General features: G+C 41.1%; 1 protein-coding gene across 2 annotated transcripts in view; it reads right to left on the reverse strand.

Annotated features, from left to right (window-relative positions):
- Positions 1-786: 786 nt before the first annotated feature.
- cth (cystathionase (cystathionine gamma-lyase)) overlaps positions 787-20,618 on the reverse strand; it is a 30,012-nt gene continuing 10,180 nt past the window's right edge. Inside the window, exons 7-12 of one of the 2 annotated variants that reach the window (XM_034179944.1) lie at positions 11,122-11,199; positions 8,216-8,368; positions 7,104-7,225; positions 5,455-5,507; positions 4,780-4,918; positions 787-1,421 (exon numbers count right to left, since the gene is read on the reverse strand). In XM_034179944.1, coding sequence (XP_034035835.1) covers positions 1,404-1,421; positions 4,780-4,918; positions 5,455-5,507; positions 7,104-7,225; positions 8,216-8,368; positions 11,122-11,199 — 563 coding nt within the window. In that variant the 3' untranslated portion in view covers positions 787-1,403. Of the gene's footprint in view, positions 1,422-4,779; positions 4,919-5,454; positions 5,508-7,100; positions 7,226-8,215; positions 8,369-11,121; positions 11,200-20,618 lie in introns of both variants that reach the window. The other variant, XM_034179943.1, reaches the window with a different exon arrangement.

Here is a 20,618-nt window from a genome sequence, read left to right on the forward strand (position 1 = left end):
CGTTCTTTGTTCTATCGGCGGCCACGTGCTTTGTGCTGGATGCTGCGTATATAAAACAATTATTTTGTGGCAGATTAATCTTTTTTTTCTGCAAATTGCCATTGAAAACAGCTCTAATTGCATCCTGAATCACAGAGGAGGCTGCAGCCAGAGCCGTTCGCGCATGCCTAACGTCCTACAGAAAGCATTTTGAGCCTTCTAAAAAGGTTATTATTTGTCATGTTTACATTGTCATGGCTTGATAAAACAGTTGCGTGGTTTATAACAGATTTAACTTCTTGTTATAATCCTTCAGACAAGCCACTCTTTGATGCGATCCGCTGACGTCACCACTCACTCTGTTCACTGCTTGTTTACTCCACTTGGCAAGCTGCACGTAGTGTTGATTAGATTGCGCCACATAGCACATTTGTGTATGAGATTTTTTTGAACATTTCAAAATTCTCTGTGAGCAATAGCACGCACCGGTGCCCCTCTGGCGTCCTGTCTGCACCTGTTAAAGACAAGCTTACTCTCCAGCACGACATAGGTTGTGCCACTGCGTGAATCAGAGGCATGCTCGTGTCAGTGGGCCTTAACCCTGCTCTTGGAGATCAGCTCCATGTCTGGCTGCTGTAACCTCACATGCTTATTTCCTTGCTCTTGATTAGCTGAGCACATCTAGGGCAGTTAATGGAGCAGCACAGTCTCATATGAACAACTGTGTGATGTCGCGGGATTTGACCATTTCCAGGGACAGCTTGCACAAACACATCATTTCACACAGAAATATGGTGTACTGATTTGTTTTTGGCTGCAATCACAGAAGCGGTCACAAAGAGTACTGCTTTTTTTGGTTTCCAGTGAAGACGGGAGGACAAGGCAAACCACAACACATCTGCTTTCCACCGCATTTTCACTTTGTTTGCCGTGTGATTTGCCCAAATGTAGGATTATTGCGTCATATTTTAACCGTTTAGTGCCCGCCACCAAACAAGACTGCAGTGCCCAATTAGCAGTGGGTGGAGAAGGGAGAGTTGGGGAAAAGCACAGAGGACAGGTGACCTACAGGAGCAGGGATGGTGACCCCTGTTCTAGAAGAACAGAACCCAACACCACTTTGGCCCTCGTAAAATCTGAATTTAAAAATGCACATACAAACATTAAGAAAAAGCAAAAGCATAAATTAAATAACTGATGTTTTGGTAAACGTCAAAAGTAATCCAATGAAATAAAAACCTGTTACGTATTCACAGCTATCTGGATTATAGAGCAAGTTGTTCCCTGATGGCTGAATAAACACCATTTGTGTTCTGAACTGAGGCGCCGCACGTTGATGTGCCATCAGTCAAAGCTGCAGGTACCCTCCTCTGTCACAACGGTGACCAATTCCACAGCAACCTCTGAGACGGACTGAAGACTCTTCACTTCTTCTTTGGATGCTTTTAAGAGAAAGCAGACGGATATCGATTTGTGAGAACTGCAAGAAGCATAAACCTACATGTTATCAGCATATTGTCTAAAAAAAACTATAAGGAAAGAAAAGATTATCATCTCTGAGGAAGGATGAGTGCCGAATGTCTGCAATGGAAAATTGAAGGCACAAGTTAACAAAAGATTCACCATATTAGAAAACCAATAAAGAGCTGCAGACTTGGCATCTGCAGCATTAAAATTCTAAAAGACAACAAACCGTTGATTAATCAACAGTTAAATTTGTGATTCAAGTCTGATTTTAAGAGAAGAATGCTTGAGAGGAAATTTAACAGACCGTCACACTGAATTAAATGTTTCATCAATCAGATGTGCTTTACCCCAAGGCCACACAGCCATTAGAGATATTTGTCTCCACTTAAATTATATATTAGCTGCAGACTGTTCCAGCAATATGATATGAAGCTCAAGAAGCTGTGCATAGCGAACACATGCACATACGCATAGTCAGCTATATATATATATATAGATTATCTATCTATATATCTATCTATCTATCTATCTAGATAGATAGATAGATAGATAGATAGATAGAGAGAGAGAGAGAGAGAATTACAATTTTAACAACTAAAATGTTTAAATCAACAACCAAGACACCTAGATGGGTGATCTAAACAAGCATATATTCATCAGAAAAATATTTGTGATTGAATGACTTCAAAATGGGGTCATATGATGAAGTAATGCATTGTTAAAAACATTACAGACTGATTTATATTTACTTGTACATTGTGGTTTGTAGACTGAGCAGGTTATGCATCAGCCCTCTGACGCCTTTCATGATTTCCTTATTGCTACCATAGCATTGCAGCTGAAAAAACTGAAACCTTGGGTAGAGCTTTGTGTTTTTTTCCTTTTTCTTGCCTAATTTGAAAAGTTAACTTGTGGCCTTCCCTGTTAAATATTGTGTAAAAACACATTATGAAGGATAAAAGAGAAATGAACAGAGGTTGATTTATAGTAGCTTCTTCAGTGCCATTTTTGTTTTGAGACAAACTGGTTTATATATATTTATATATTTCATCACTCAGTCTGACAAGACTGCAGGGGTGCTTGTCATGTTCCCCCAGTCTTCCAATTTTTGGTAATTTGATGGAAAAACAAGTTTATCCACTTAAAATGTTCATGATCTGTTTGAGTCAGTCCAGCACTAGTCTATTGACGTTTGAAGTCAGAAGGTCAATGTTCTATACCACTGGAGGGTCAACCACCCCCCCCCGCATATTTTTTACAATACACTTTTCTTTAGTGTATACCTAAAATTTGTTCGTAGAGGCAGCAGTATTCACTGTGTTGAGCAGGATAGTACTATTGTTGATGCTTGTTTTTAATAAATTTTATAAAATTAAAACTATACAAACTGAGCTAATGTTTGGTTTATGGTTTATGCTAATCTGTTAAGATGTCTCACCCACCTACTCGGACATAAAATAATTTGAATTCACTAAAACTATTTTTCTTCCTCACGTAGCGTTCTACTGTTTTGCCTGCTCATTCGTAGTAAGTGTGATGGGGGTGTAAACCTTTGATCAGAGTCTTTTGGTTAGTCTGTTATTATGATTTAAAAAGAGTTAACACAGTTGTTTGACAATAAATGGCTTCACACAAACCACTAAACATATGTGAGAAAACCTTTTTGTGTCATCATTCATAGTCTCTGAAAAATGGGGGAGGAAAAAAAAAAAAAAAATTCTGCCAGGGTATGCAAACAAATGTAACTCAATCCTGGTCTGCAATCCTTCCTTCTCCCTGAATGTTCCCAATAATAACCACATTTTTCCAACAGCCAAGATTTGTCTTCATATGACAACCAAGCCTCTTTCTGGCCTTTGCAAGGCAAGAAAACCCAAAAAGCCTGCTCTTTGCCACTGTGGAGATTTGCCTTCAAGTTGTGTTTTATTCAAGCGGGGAACTAGTAGTACGTATTTATTAAGAAAAAAAAGTTCACAGCTCATATAGAGCATCGCACAGCTTTCAACTTTGTACTCTTGAATACATGGAGCCACGAGTACATTTATCTTCTGATTAATCTTTAGCAGGCCAGGTGTGTGGCATGTGGACTCCTTTAAAGTGTTCACGCCATAAAGATCAGGCTGTAAATCGTGCGGCAGGAAAGAAGCAGTGGTCCATTAAATAATACTGGAGGAGAGTCATGAGACTGTATAATTTCTCAAAATCTAACAATACCAGCAGCAAACAGTGGGACCAGTGATCTCAATTAGAACACAAACTCTGCAGCAAAACTCTGCAGCAATCCATCAATCAGGTCTGTATGGTAGAGTGGCCAGACAAAAGACACTCCTTAGTAAAAGGCACATGGCAGCCTGCCTGAAGTTTGCCAAAAGGCACCTGAAGTACTCTCAGACCATGAGAAACTAAATTCTCTGTTGTGATGAGACAAAGATTGAACTCAATGGCATGAATGCCAGGTGTCATGTTTGGAGGAAATCAGGCACCATCCCTACAGTAACGCATGGTGGTGGCAGCATCATGCTGTGGGGATGTTTTTCAGTGGCAGGAACTGGGAGACTACTCAGTATTGAGGGAAGATGAAGGCAGCAATGTACAGAGACACTCTGGATGAAAACCTGCTCCAGAGCGCTCTTGACCTCAGACTGGGGCGACGGTTCACATTTCATTAAGACAATGACCCTAAGCACACAGCCAAGATATCAAAGGAGTGACGTCAGGACAACTCTGTGAATGTCCTTGAGTGGCCCAGCCAGAGCCCAGACCTGAATCAGACTGAACATCTCTGGAGGGATCTAAAAATGGCTGTGCACCAATGCTCCACATCCAACCTGATGGAGCTTGAGAGGTGCTGCAAAGAGGAATGGGAAAAACTGCCCAACTATAGGTGCACCAAGCTTGTGGCATGATATTCAAGACTTGAGGCTGCAATTGCTGCCAAAGGTACATCAACAAAGTGTTGAGCAAAGGGTGTGAATAATTATGCACATGTGAGTTCTTAGTGTTTTATTTTTAATGAATTTGCAAAAAACTTTTTTCATGTTGCCATTATGGGGTGTTGTGAGAATTTTGAGGTGAAAAAAATAAATTTACTCCATTTTGGAAAAAAGGCTGTAATATAACAAAAATGTGGAAAACGTGAAGCACTGTGAAAACTTTCTGGATGCACTGCAATAGTAATCAGCTGTAGTAAAATAAATAATAAAGTCCATATGGCTGATTTTTCATTTAAACAATGAATGTGTAAGACGAAAACTTTTCTAATCATCCACAAAACTGGTTTCATCACTTCAGGGGCACACAGATGTTCTGGTAATGTAAAGTTTGGGGTCTTACAGCAGCACTCAGTGCTTGTTGCAGGTCTTCAATGATGTCCGCCTCATCCTCCAGTCCCACAGAAAGTCGAATCAGTGTGTCACTGATCCCCAAGGTGATCCTCTCCTCCTCTGGCACTGATGCATGCGTCATAATTGCCCTAAATTACCAGAAGAAAACCAATTAAATGGAGTCTGGCACTTAAAACTTGTTAAACAAAACTGTAGAGATTGGAACAATGAAATATGACTCCGTTAAGGTTTGCCAAAGATTTTCTCCTTGAGCTCTGCTGCCACCTTGTGCTAAAAGCTCTAAAACTACAAGAAGGTAAAGTAAATAAAACTTCAGTTTTAATACACACATGAAATGTATTAATTTGAAATTTTATGTCAATCAGCCCTGTGATAGACTGGCATCCTGTCCAGGGTGTACCCCACCTCACACCCTATGACTGCTGGGATAGGCTACAGCCCCCCATGGCACTTAATTGGAGTAAGTGGGTATAGAAAATGAATGAATTCTAACAGTCATGTTTAACATTTCAACTACATTTTCATCCTTACAGTCGACTTAAAATTTCTGTTCTCCCTCAACCAAGCTGGTCCAAAGGTTGTTCCATTCTCTAAAATTCTAAAAATAAGAACTCGGCAATTAGATGTTAAACGTTTGCTTTTGAGAGAAGTTGTCCATACTTACGGATGTTCCGCTAAACTTTCATAACCACCAAGACTCTCAGCTATGGCAAAGATCTGAAATAGAAATGCAGTGAATGTAAAAGTGACAACAACCGTGAAGTATAGGCAACAGTGTGCACACTGAAGTCAAGTACGAGGTCTGTCAATAAAGTAACGGCCCTTTTTTTTTTTCAAAAACTATATAGATTTCATTCATATGTTTTTACGTCAGACATGCTTGAACCCTCGTGCGCATGCGTGACTTTTTCCACGCCTGTCAGTGACGTCATTCGCCTGTGAGCACGCCTTGGGAAGGAGTGGTCCCGCCCCCTCGTCGGATTTTCATTGTCTGGAAATGGCGGAATGAAAAGGACTTTTTTTTCCATCAGAATTTTTTCAGAAGCTGTTAGAGACAGGCACCTGGAAACCATTCGAAAAATTTATCTGGCTTTCGGTGAAAATTTTACGGGCTTCACAGAGAATAAGGACTGTTACTACAGCTTTAAGGACCCCTTTAAGGACACTCGGCGCCGCGCTCCGAGCTGCGACACGACGCGTCGTGTGTTCTTTCTCTGGTTATCACAAGAGCTGGACATCAGCCATTTCCGGCAGATTTCACTTTTAACAAGCGATTTTGTCATGGAAAGCCGCGCGGAGGCTTTGCGCGTAAAGACAGATTCACTTTGGAAGTGAGACAAAGAAATACCTCCGTTTCGGCATGTCAGAGGACAAGTTTGGACATGCCTATCTCAGCTTTCAATGCTTACCAGTCCAGTAAGTATCAGAGAAATTGTGGAGAGCTGGACATGTCCAAACTTGTCCTCTGACACGCCGAAACGGAGGTGTTCCTTTGTCTCGCTTCCAAAGCGAATCGGTTTTTACGCGCGAAGCCTCCGCGCAGCTTTCCATGACAAAATCTCTTGTTAAAAGTGAAATCTGCCAGAAAATAGCTGATGTCCAGCTCTTGTGATAACCAGAGAAAGAGTACATGACGGTCTCGTATCCACAGAGCCATCTGTTTAGAAATGGTCCGGTGGCTTGTGCCACGTCGTCGCAGCTCGGAGCGCGGCGCCAAGCGTCCTTAAAGGGGTCCTTAAAGCTGTAGTAACAGTCCTTATTCTCTGTGAAGCCCGTAAAATTTTCACCGAAAGCCAGATAAATTTTTCGAATGGTTTCCAGGTGCCTGTCTCTAACAGCTTCTGAAAAAATTCTGATGGAAAAAAAAGTCCTTTTCATTCCGCCATTTCCAGACAATGAAAATCCGACGAGGGGGCGGGACCACTCCTTCCCAAGGCGTGCTCTCAGGCAAATGACGTCACCGACAGGCGTGGAAAAACTCACGCATGCGCACGAGGGTTCAAGCATGTCTGACGTAAAAACATATGAATGAAATCTATATACTTTTTGAAAAAATAAAAAGGACCGTTACTTTATTGACAGACCTCGTATAATAAGGAATTTTAAACCACAGACAACAGAAACTAAAAAAATATATTCTAGCATCTATTAGCTACATTTTAGAGCTTGCACTGAGAAATATACCTCAGGTGTGTGTCCTTTGTTCTTCTGGTAACCTAAGCCATTTCTTACTCAAAATAAATTCAACATAATAGAACATAAACCTGTTTTTGACACCTAAATCCAACAAATGAACTGTTGCTGCTAAATTACTTTGAGGCTTTTGAGGAAGGTGCTGGCATGTTGTAGTTCGCCCTTAATGTAGAAGGTTATCATCCCCGGGCATCCAGTGCATTGTGTCTTCATCAGGTCATGCTGGGGGTGAGAGGGCAATCCTACATAAAAACAGTAGGGGGGGGGGGTCAATGGGCTAGAAAAATCATCACTACCTGCAGCTACGTCAATCAACAAAAGCACATTGAGGTCATGAAATAGGCATATGGAGCCTCTGTCACTGCATGTTTTGTTCATTTCTTTTGTTTATTGTTTGAGTCCAAGCATGCTGTGAGCACTTTATTCAAACTATGCAGTGTTTATTGCCTGCTATATACTTCCAGTACATGGACAAGTAGTAATTAAAAGAAACCGGTCTGTTCTCAAACAATGGAAAGGCTCAGAGTAAACCTAAGCATGAAAAACGATGCCTTCAACTGAAAGCTGGAGAACCGGATGTCATTGTTCACATGAAATAATGACCATCTTTTCACATGTGAGATTTGGTAGCCCATCACTGAACTCCTGCTTCAGTAATCCATAAAAAAATGGCATGTGATTTGGAACAACCCTAGCAGGGGTCAAGAGTTAACGTTACAGGAAGGAATGTATGTGGCTGGAGCGACAGCAACAGAAAGAACACAATATAAAGGGCAGAATGGTCACTGTGTAGCATTTCTTTTAGTGTTAGTTCAAATTAACATGATCTTGTAACAGCTACTTGTCCAACCACCAATTGTGCAATTAACCGTGGTCTTTTGAATGCAGACATTAACTGGTAAAGTCCATGATATTGCATATGTCAGGCTTTTATTTACATCATCCATGAATAAATTTATTCAAGTGTTTTTTTTGTTGTTGTTGTAAAGTTTAAGTTGTGCAGAGCAACAGTTAATTTCAGAGAATTTTCTAAATTCATACAGTAGCAATGAAAATAATCAAATTCAGACTATTTGTTAGTTTCGTCAACAGCTTTGGTGCTGGCGTAATATAAAGCTTATATGAGAGAATAACAACAAACTAGTGAGACAAAGGTTGCTCACAATAAATGTTACGTAACAACCATATGCAGTGTTTCTCATAGAAAAAAAAAAGCACCACTGAGAGGCCACCTGGGAAAATGACACGCTCCACTCTGGGGTCACCCTCCAGGAGCTTTGCTGCAGCCAGGGCATTCTTGAAGTGCTGTTCCATCCTCAGATGTAGCGTTTTCAAACCACGGTTACACAAGTAGCAGTCAAATGGGGACGGCACTCCACCCAGCGCTGAAACAAGGCCAGGTTATAGGACAGAGTCAACAACCTGCTGTGACGCCAACTCAAACATTTACTGAAACTGACAAACTGTGTTCACCAAGAACTAAACCCACACATAGTGTGTTTATATATACAAGGGTAGGATGAAAAGTTCTAAGGCTCTTAGACAACTTTGTTGTTTCAAATTCAGCAGCTGCTTGTGGCAACTGGGATACTGTTGTGGATACATCATGTGTTGTATCCACACAAGATTAATTCTTCCCTATACGAGGGTAGGCTGAAATGTTCTAAGGCTCACTATGATGCAGTTAATGCATTAAATGTTTTCAGCCTACCCTCGTTCAACTGGTTAAACAAAATATCGATCACATTTCCTCACATTGCAGGTCTAAGGTTAGTTACTCTGATGCCACAATATAAATCTATAGAACTCACACCATTACATATTTGCACAAGAAACTGGGTTTTGCAGACACATTTTGATTGGACAGATTGAAAGTCTATGTGACTTAGTGATCAGACAGACGGATATGACCAGCCACCTTCACACGATGGCCCAATCCCAATGTACTCTCTAAACTTTGACCCCTGAACCCTCAGTCTTAATGACATCATTCGGAAAGTGACTGAGTAAAAGAGGATACAAGGGTTCAAATTGGGATAAACAGGAACAGGACACATCGCATTACCTTAACACTATTAGTTTACTTACCATTATGCACTTAAAAAAAACATTTTGTCCTACCTCTAAGATTTATCCTTTCAAGTTGCATATAAGATTTTCATTCATTTGGACTGCAGTTTTAACCTCAATTTATGAACTTAATTGAAGACATCTTTAATCTATAAAAATTTGATTTGTTCAAGAAAAATACATAAATCTGGCTACGTATGTGTGTAATACAGAATTTGCATTCCTCTGAGTTCATGTTTTTATGACTTCAAAATGTCTGTCTGAGAGATTCTGTACACTTTATGATTAGACAGCCATAAAACATCACACACTCAACGGAAACACAATCTGAAGTCTGTGAGTTCATGAGGGTGGACAATGAGATTGTGCCATTTTCCAACACAACCACTGAATTATGGGTAAACAAACTTCTATGACTGACAAGCGAACTTGCAAGTCCAGTTTTACAGCAGAAATGTTTTATTTTAGTTTGTGTGTGCGTTACATTGAAATACGAGGTCTGTTAGAAAAGTATCCGACCTTTTTATTTTTTTCAAAAACCATATGGATTTGAATCACGTGTGATTACATCAGCCAAGCTTGAACCTTCATGCGCATGCGTGAGTTTTTTCACACCTGTCGGTTGCGTCACTCGCCTGTGAGCAGGCTTTGTGTGAGAAGTGGTCCACCCCTCTAGTCGGATTTTTATTGCGAATAAATATCTGAATGATTTGGAACTTTGCTGCATCAATTTTTTCCAGAAACTGTGAGAGACCTCCAGGTGGCCACCATTCGGAAAATTCAGATGGCTTTCAGGGACGATTTTATGGGGATTACACAGATTAAGGAGTGCTCCAGCCGGTTTAAAGACCACCCACAGCTGCTGAGAGCGCGCCGCGATGCGTGGAATTCCTCCGCACGTCTGTCTCAATGTGTCGAAAAAGTGCTGATGTCCACGTCGTCCACAATTCCTGTGCTAGTCAGACGACGTCCCGGATAAAACACAGCGTCCAGTTTGGAAATGAACGGGACATTCCACTATTACAGGAGTTTTTGTCATGGAAAGAGGAGTGGAGGAATTCCGCACGTCGCGGCATGGCACAAAGCAACACCGTGATGAAGCCTCACAGGACATGTTCTGGCATGTCCAGGCTCATCCACAATTTCTCGGATAGTCACACGACTGAAAAGCCACCGAAAGGCATCTGAAAGCCATCTCAAAGCTGTCCTGTGAGACCAACACGGAGGTGGTTTTGTGCCGCGCCATGAACGGCATGGTGGCGCATCCCTGCGCTTCTCTTTCCATGAAAAAAACTCCTGTAACAGTGGAATGTGCCGAAAACGTACTGATGTCCACGTCTCCTGCCATTTTTGTGTAAGTCAGACGACGTCCCGGATCAACAAAGCCTTCACGTTGGAAATGATCTGGTTGATTCAGCCTGTCGATCGACGCTCGGAGCGCGGCGCGCTCTCAGCAGCTGTGGGCGGTCTTTAAACCGGCTGGAGCACTCCTTAATCTGTGTAATCCCCATAAAATTGTCCCTGAAAGCCATCTGAATTTTCCGAATGGTGTCCACCTGGAGGTCTCTCACAGTTTCTGGAAAAATCTGATGCAGCAAAGCTCCAATCGTTCAGACATTTATTCGCAATAAAAATCCGACGAGAGGGGTGGACCACTGCTCACAAGCGAATGACGCAACCGACAGGCGTGAAAAAACTCACGCATGCCGCATGAAGTTCAAGCTTGGCTGATGCAATCACACGTGATTCAAATCCATATGGTTTTTGAAAAAAATAAAAAGATCGGTTTACTTTTCTAAGACCTCGTATAGCAGCACTGCAATATTTGATCCTGGCATGAAGTAAAATAAATATAGTAAAACTCTACATGGTAAAGTACTGTATAAAGGAAGTCAGACATTTTTAATCAAAGTTAACGCTGAATAACATTTTTTTTTTTACAAACTGTTGTGTAACTTCAATAAATGACAAATCCAACATTTAAAAAAAGGAATTATGCTCCAAGAAAACAGTTACAAAAAGGCAGCCTTCAATAGTAAGGGAAGTTGAATTTCTCCTTTTTACTCACCATTCTGTAGAAATTTCAGTTGTGCATAGAGATCCTCATTGTTCATTGAGACCAAACCCATTATCACATCACTATGACCTGCCAGCAAGAGAACATCACACCATCTCTCTCTCTCTCTCTCAAAAAAAAAAAAAAAACACTATTTGCAATCATACAAAAACAGCAGCTGTTTGCTATTCAGTATTCCAGCTAGCTTTCAACAAATGAGAAAAGTGCTGACAAGTAAGGACACGTTTATATGCAAAATGTGGGCTGTCGCCAACACAACCTGTTTATCTTTTCCTTTTTTTTTTTTTTAAGTGTAAAAGTATCATGATAAATTAACAGCTTAGTACAAAATGAAGTATGTCTTTTTTATTTCTCTTTGAACTTAAAGTAAAGCAAAAATTACTGAAAACACCTGGAGTGTAACTCGCATGGAAGTCACATTTATCACTTTATGCAATAAGAAAAATGGATTAAATCACTATTATTCACTGATAAAAGCACACATGGTGTTAAGGAGCACAGCTAACATGCTAATTCATGCCACTATAAGGGCACAAAATGCGAGCAAACTGCTTCTTTCATCCACTGAATAGACGATCGTATGAATCAATTTCTTTATTGTCCCGTGAAGGGAAATTAGTGTTGCAGCAGGAGCACACAAAGACAAGGTACACAATGACAATATTAACAGTGAGAATAAGACCAAATTAAATTGAGTGAGATGAATGTACCACGCAATGAAATGTTTGAAAACCCTGTGTATCATTTATATACTAGTGCAGTGTCCGTAGGAAGTCTGTATTGGTATAAATATTGGAAATGTTAGTAGATTTTTCATGGATGGCCCTATGAGGCTGTGTCTGAAGGAGGGATGTACAGAGAGGTGTACTTACCCTTCTATAGTTTTAACAGACAAAGTGGGCATTTGTTAAGACATGGTTGACACTGAGATACAAAGATACACGCAAATACTGACATGCATATACACACACATAAATACAGGAAAGAATAAACACAATTGGTGTACATGAAGCACAAACATACAGACATACAGTAGCGTTGACAATGTGAGTCAGGGACATTGAGGTTAGGTTGTTGTAAAATGTGTGGATTGATTGAAACTATTGTGTTTTCATATTTTGGCTTTTAGCAAGAACACTGTAATGCAACAGCATGATTTTTGAAAGTGTTTTGAAGGCTCAATCTGGTTAGATTTCTTTTTTTGGTAAAGTAAAGAGTATGTATGGTGGAATATTGTAATACAGTGAGGAAAATAAGTATTTGAACACACTGCGATTTTGCATGTTCTCCCACTTAGAAATCATGGAGGGGTCTGAAATTTTCATCTTAGGTGCATGTCCACTGTGAGAGACATAATCTTAAAAATAACAAAAAAAAAATCCAGAAATCACAATGTATGATTTTATAATAATTTATTTGTATGTTACTGCTGCAAATAAGTATTTGAACACCTGTGAAAATCAATGTTAATATTTGGTACAGTAGCCTTTGTTTGCAATTACAGAGGTCAAATGTTTCCTGTAGTTTTTCACCAGGTTTGCACACACTGCAGCAGGGATTTTGGTCCACTCCTCCACACAGATCTTCTCTAGATCTTTCAGGTTTGGAGTATCAGCTCCCTCCAAAGATTTTCTATTGAGTTCAGGTCTGGAGACTGGCCAGGCCACTCCAGGACCATGAAATGCTTCTTACGGAGCCCCTCCTTAGTTGCCCTGGCTGTGTGTTTGGGGTCATTGTCATGCTGGAAGACCCAGCCATGACCCATCTTCAATGCTCTTACTGAGAGGAGGTTGTTTGCCAAAATCTCACAATACATGACCCCATCCATCCTCCCTTCAATAAGGTGCAGTCATCCTGTCCCCTTTGCAGAAGAGCACCCCCAGAGTATGATGTTTCCACCCCCATGCTTCACAGATGGGATGGTTTTCTTGGGGTTGTTCTCATCCTCTAAACATGGTAAGTGGAGCTGATTCCAAAAAGCTCTATTCTGGTCTCATCTGACCACATGACCTTCTCACATGCCATGACAGCATCATGTGTTACTAATGTAATCTTTGTGACTGTGGTCCCAGCTCTCTTCTGGTCACTGACCAGGTCCTCCTGTGTAGTTCTGAGCTTTCTCAGAATCATCTTTACCCCACAAAGTGAGATCTTGCTTGGAATTCTAGACCAAGGGAGATTGACAGTCATCTTGTGTTTCTTCCACTTTCTAATAAATAATCATAACAGTTGTTGTCTTCTACCAAGCTGCTTGCCTGTTGTCCTGTAGTCCATCCCAGCCTTATGCAGGTCTACAGTTTTGTCCCTGGTGCCCTTAGACAGATCTTTGGTCTTGGCTATGGTGGACAGGTTGGAGTGTGACTGATTGAGTGTGTGAACAGGTGTCTTTTATACAGTTAACAAGTTCAAACAGGTGCAATTACTACAGGTAAAAAAATTGTTTTTATAACAATTTGGGTTTCTCCAACTTACGACTAAACATCTAATTGTGACCCTGACTAGCTAAAGGCCATGTTTGTGTTTTGATTTTATTTTGTGGTGGAGGTCCTTAAAACGGCTCTCTTGGAAAGGCAGAAGGCACTGACAATAGACTGCATGCTGCATCTTTTGGGGACTTCTCCAGATGCATCCATTTTCCATATGCATATTTTTTTACCGTAACTCCGCCATAGTTTGTCCAATCCGAATGATTCAAAGTGCATTGTAAAGCTAACACCAAGGGCTTTCCAATGATATATGGTGTATTACGGTAAACGTAGCCTGTGATGTCATAACGCAGAGGAAAACACGGACGTTTCACACTAGTGCGCCGCTGATTCTCATTACCGTACGTTCTCATGTAAGCCCTCAATCTGAAAAATTTCAACACTGACAGCAAGCCAGGAACCCGTGGTTTCCAACAGTATGCTCTATGTTGCATATATTACGGTAAAGTGAGTTCGATTCGGTGACTTTTGAAACGAGGGAAAAGTATGAAAAAGAGCGCAAAAGTGACAGAAAAGTACAGAGACAGACAGCAAACATAAATGTAGTAATTTTTGAGGAAAAGGCAGGGTGTTAGTGTCATTTGTGAAGGTGTGTGTGCGTGTTTGTGTGGGTGTGCAGTCACACCCGTCGCTATGGGCGGGCCCTAGGGGGCAGTGCCCACCCACTGATATGCTTGGGCCCGCCCCGGCCCGCCCACCCAAGCCAGATCACAGTCACAGATCTCAAATAAATAAAATCCTAATTTCATTTTATTGTACTTGCTTTGGGTTAAAACGGCCAGTGTTGCATAATCACTAAGACATTAAATATATTAAAACCGTGTGAGTTTGTTGGAAAGTTTGTCTACGTATGTAATCACGTCAGTGTTGCCCAGCAACAATCAGTTACCGCGTTTATGGTGGGAAACGAAGTGTGAGTTTTTGCCAGCAGACAGCAGCTAGTTTTTGTGCTTTCCTAAATGTGGATATACGTAACTGGTTTAAAATCCCAACATCGGTAACTTCGGATAAACCAACACATGATGTCGTTGGCAAAGAAAACCCTGGACCCATTTCTACCTCCATGGATCCTGCACTGACACAGGGTGGACGAAAGAGAGGACAGCGCTGGCACTCTACTCAAAGTAGGTCCAAATTTTTATTGTGTGTGTGTGTGTGTGTCAGAGGCGATTGCTCTAAGACTGCAAGGGAAGCTCAGCTTCTCCTAAACTGTCAAAAAATAAGTGATCAAATATATACTGTTATGTGTACACGTCACTGACTAAATATGCACTACAACGCACTCATCTTTTGTTCAGAATCAGCTTCTTATCACTGGTAACGACACGGCTTTCCTCTCACTCAAACCCGCAGCTTCACAGTGCTTTAGCGAAGCAAAGAGTACAGCGAAACGAGACGAGTCATTGGATAAATGCTGGGCTTTGTCCCGCCCATCGGACGCTCAGCGTGTCTGGGGGTCTATGGGGCAGTGGGCTGGCCCGGACGCTCAGCTTCTGCATGATGATTGTATGATCTGTCTGAGGCTGAATCCCTTGATTGACAGCGAAATGAGTGAATCAGCGATCTTTTGGTGTAAACATCCGTGGGAGCATTTTTTAATTTTCATTCTGTTCTGAGTTAAACCGGAGACTTTCCTAATCCTCTTAGCAGCATTTTCTTTGTTAAAAACGACTAGCGACAAATCGAGCTTCTATTTCTGGTGTTTTTTTGTAGCTGCTTGTGTTTGGAGACTGACTTCTATCACTCTTTCTGACTTCTATCGCAGTTTCTGTCCCTACCGAGCAGCAGGTGCTGCTGAGCTCCTCCACCGTCACAAAGCACTCACAGGCGGACAAACTTCACACGAGCCTTGCGCCAGTCCCAGCTAGCAGTGTAGCAAGCTGCACATAATGGCAGACAATTTGAATGTTGTGGACCAGATTTTGGCGAAGCCATTTGATAGTCTTCCTTACAAAGAAAAACTTAGAGTTAAACAGCAGGGCTGATCAACTCCTCAGATTAATTTGGTGCAAAAGGTGGGGAGAGCTGGCTGACTGGAAGTGCTGTAACAAATAAAACGTACTGTTTCTTGAAAAGGAACGGAGGATAGAATTTACACAAAAATAAACCGAGACATTTTATGACGTAGGCCGAAATTGAGCTTCCCCTCCTTGAAGGACCAGCATCCACCACAGGTGTGTGTGTGTTGCAATTGGTACTATTGCGACTGCAACCCCTCTGTTGGTTGCTTTGAAATGCACCCCCCGTGGTGTTTGTTTGTTTAGTTCGAGATGCTGCGTGTGATCTAATACGTTATTTGTACTTTGTGTGTGTGTGTGTGTGTGTGCGAGAGAGAGAGCGCGCGCGCGCTGGTCTGGTCATGGTTAATGTGATGATTATTGTGAGGGATTAGGGCTGCGTGAATAGTGAAAATAAGCAAAAATAAGATATTAATAGTGGTGCCCACCTGGTGGATTTCATAAGCCCCCCTTAAGACTGAGATCTGGCGACAGGACTGTGTGCAGTTTATTTTAAGTGTGGCGCACAGCATTGTTCGCAAGCCCCCCCGCCCTTCTTTTTTTTTTTTGCACCGGAGCCACCCAACCTACTGCGCTCCGGGACCTCCCACTTTACAAATTAAGCACTGATTTCAACATAATAATGCCGGTAAGTGGAAACTCTTTTATTCTGCCTTCCCATGACGCTGTGTGACGAAATCTAAATGAACTTAATTAATTAAGGGTTAATGTTAACACAGAATCAAATCTTTACATTGTTCAATGCCAGGAGTGAGAAGGTTGAAGGAGCAAGGACCCAATTTAATTCAAGTTGTTTATTGAACTGAATAGAATTAAAACACTACTTTGACTGCTGGGATAGGCTCCGGCCCCCCGCGACCCTTAATCGGAGTAAGCGGTTGAAGTTCAGCAAGTTGTGTAACACACTCCTTTGTGTGTTACTCAACTTACCATTTCAAATGAGCTTGGGCCCAGAGAATGCGACGGTGTTTCTGGATGTTGATGATGTATGGCTTTTTCTTTGCATGGTAGAGTTTTAACTTGCACTTGTAGATGTAGCGACAAACTGTGTTAACTGACAACTGTTTTCTGAAGTGTTCCTGAGCCCACATGGTAAGATCCTTTACATAATGATGTCGGTTTTTAATGCAGTGCCACCTGCGGGATCGAAGGTCACGGGCATTCAATGTGGTTTTCGGCCTTGCCGCTTACGTGTACAAGGTTCTCCAGATTCTCTGAATCTTCTGATTATATTATGGACTGTAGATAATAGAATCACTAAGTTCCTTACAAATAAACGTTGACAAACATTGTTCTTAAACTGGACTATTTTTTCACGGTTATTCACAAAATGGTGATCCTCACACCATCTTTGCTTGTGAATGGCTGAGCCTTTTGGGGATGCTCCTTTTATACCAAATCATGACACTCACAATTAGTGTCCTCAGTTCCCAAACGCTTATTGAGTGTTGTAACAGCCCAGTCACACGGCACTTAACGAAGGGCAACGAAGCCATAATGAAACAAGAAATCTGGATGTTCGTTGACATTGTTTAACCTTCGCACAGCTTTGTTCCTGTAGCTGGCACTTCGTCAGGATTTTTAAACTATTGAAAAATTTGAACGAAGGACAACAAAAACCTCAATTCGTCCGTGTTTCATTTTGCTGCTGTTCTTGACGTATTTAGTTGTTTAGTTTTTGTAACATTGTTCAGTTTGACTTCGTTCAAGCAGCTTAATGTTTTCACACAGTGCAGAAGCTGCTTCTGAATGCTGCTGCTGCATTCATGTACAGTCGGAAATTACAGGGCAAACTCAGCCTGTTTGCTTGGATTTTTTTTTTAAATCTGGGTGGGGGGGGTCAGCTTCAATGGGCTCAGGCACCTTATACGAACGAGGGAAGGCAGTTACAGTTAATGCATTATCATAGTGAGCCTTAGAACTTTTCAGCCTACCCTCATATAGGGAAGAATTAATCTTGTGTGGATACAACACAACATGTATCCACAACAGTATCCCAGTTGCCACAAGCAACTGCTGAATTTGAAACAACAAAGTTGTCTAATTTCTGACAGTACTTGAACGCAGCGGCAGCTCCTGCGTGCGCATATTATTTTTTATTAGATATAACAATATGAGTGTAGGAATGAAAATTCAGCCCTTATGTACATGTGGCAACAGGTAGATAATTCAAATGATTATATAAAGAGCTGTTCTTGAAGGCAGAATTCACGTTGTGGATCAGCTGCAGCTTGTGGAATAACTGCACGTGAGTCAATGCGCGTTCACACGGACTGATCAATTTACTGATCTGATATACTCATTCCCTGTTTTGACAGGTTTGTCTATATATATATATATACACGTATATATATAAGTAATGTAATACAGTGATACAGCAGTGACTACGACACAGTTTTTTTTTTTTTTTTAATTAGAGCAAGACGGAGCGTGCAGCGTGTAGTCACACACAGAGGATTCTGATGATGAAGGAGATGATCCCTCTTTTGTTCTGCACAAGGAACCAGAGCAGGTGGTCCAACGACGTGCACACAGATCTCCACAGCTTCTGTTTGCGGCTTCTCCAGGACTCAGGCGCTATGAGCGCCATCCCAGCGCGAATCCTGGAACTCAGAGATGCAGACACACACTGCTCCAGCAGTGGCTCCAGGTGCATTTCGTTTAAAGCGTCGAGATTGTTAGCTTTGGTTTTGTTAAGTTCCTATTTCGTTCCTTTTGCGCTCTTGCTTCGCAGGCTATTCGGTGATAAAGCGCTTTCATCCACCTTTTCTCAACGAATTGTGACTTTTACTTTTTTCCCTTCAGGAATCGTCGTGTGCCGTGTGACTGGGCCACTAGAAGGAAAGATGATGTAACACAACAGTAAACATACCACTGTCCCAGCTTTTTTTGAAACATGTTGCAGGCATCCATTTCAAAATGAGCAAATATTTGCACAAAAACAATGAAGTCTATCAGTGTGAACATTAAATATCTTGCGTTTGTGGTGTATTCAATTGAATATAGGTTGAAGAGGATTTGCAAATCGTATTCTGTTTTTATTTACATTTCACACAACATCCCAACTTTATTGGAATTGGGGTTGCAGTAAAAAACCCGTGACTTATATGCAGTATTTAAAACTTGAGCCAAAAACATCGTCAGAAAAGTGGTATCCGAAAACAGTCGAGAAATGTTCTGAGATTAGAGGACTAGGCAGAGTCTACAATCATCCCATCAGAAGAACGGCACACTATAGTGTTACATTAACACACATCACAAAATTAGTTACAAGGTTTGAACGCTAAAATGTCACTATTGTAAGAGCCACAACTTGGGAAAAATTAAGTTAATGTTACATATGAGGCAAATGCCATTATTTTATGTTATATTTCATGTCATTTGATGTCACACGTGGGGCAAATAAAATGTTAACATTAATATTGCATGGCTATAGTGTTCAAAACTGTGCAAACAGTAGCTTTAATCTGTGAGCAGCAGAGGGTGACATTAGACACATTTGCACCATGAGACACAGTAAATGTAAACTTTTTTCTCCACATTAAAAGATTCTGAATTTGAGCTCGTCATTCATGTTAGATGAATTTACTCTGCTGTTTTTTTTTTTTTTTTTGGGTGGGGGTGTCGGTTGGACTTATCGGAAATGTGGGACCAGACTGCCTTCAATATTTTCTCAATTTTAGGTTTGTTTGAATTTTACACAATTGAGGGCATCTCATGAAACCTCACTCTGTACAGAATAAAAAAAATTATAGACAGAGTCGCTATTCGGTGAACATCCCGTCCGTGAAGTCTTAAACCAATTCATACAAAACGTGAACATTCGTAATAGGCTGGTTCACTGAGCGCCCCCCACACACCGAGCTGCATGCTAATGAGCTGAGCTAATGTCATGCAAATGGTTCTATATAACAACTGAGTGGATCCTTGTAATTTGATTGCTTTGTATGTCACATGACATGGATTAATTCATCCCATTTGCCTTGCACTGCATTTAGAGTGCAAATTTGGTTCTATACGTTTGGTACCTTTGCACTCTGCACGCACGCCCTCATGCACGAGCGCACACACACAAACACACAACACAAATCCACTGTGCTGGCTGGAGGCTGTTAGCAGGAAGAAAGAAAGAAAAGGTGGACTCATTTCTGACGCGATTTTTTTTTCCCGCTGCACTGAGGACGTAGTCTTTTTTGGTAGTACAAACACCGACCAGGTTGCGTGTGTGTGCGCACAGGGGACAACGACTCTCTCGAGACATAATTTAATTGAGCTAACTTATGCTGCTAATTCTTGTAAGACACACACAAAACAAATCCACTGTACTGTCTGGAGGCTGTTAGCAGGAAGAAGGAAGAAAAGCTGGACTCATTTCTGACATGATTTTCTTTTCGCTGCACTGAGGACGTACACAGTCGACCGAGTTGGTTGCATGTGCACACGCGTGCGATAACGACACAATGCTTTGATTGAGCTAACGGACACTGCTAATTCTTGTAACACACAAAATCCACTCCACTGTAAGCCGTCTGGATGCATTAAACGCTGATGTGATTTTTGGCTGGACTAAGAAACTACACAAAGTCTTTTTTTGTTTTTTATAGAAGTCCGAAGTCAGTGCACAGCATCACTGGACTACACGTTACATTGAAACACCAAAATGTAAGTCCCTTTTCTGTTGTTTAAATTAATAAAATATCAAATGACAAGGATCTATTTTAGCCATTATATAAAACGAATGTTTTTAAATTCTTTCAAAGGAACAAATATTTTATGAGGTGAAAACTGGAATATATCATTCACGAGGTGAAGCTGAGTTGAATGGTTTGTTCCACCGAACTCAAACATTCATTATTTGTATAATATGGAAGCCAAGAAAATCATGCGTCAACTACATTCATGGCAGTGAGGAGAAATTGAAATAAGAGTGTCATTTTAAACATTTATTTTTGTAAGCTTTGAAGAGACTTTGAATAGTGAAGGA

This window comes from Thalassophryne amazonica, chromosome 10, assembly GCF_902500255.1.
Source record: "Thalassophryne amazonica chromosome 10, fThaAma1.1, whole genome shotgun sequence".
Taxonomy (NCBI): domain Eukaryota; kingdom Metazoa; phylum Chordata; class Actinopteri; order Batrachoidiformes; family Batrachoididae; genus Thalassophryne; species Thalassophryne amazonica.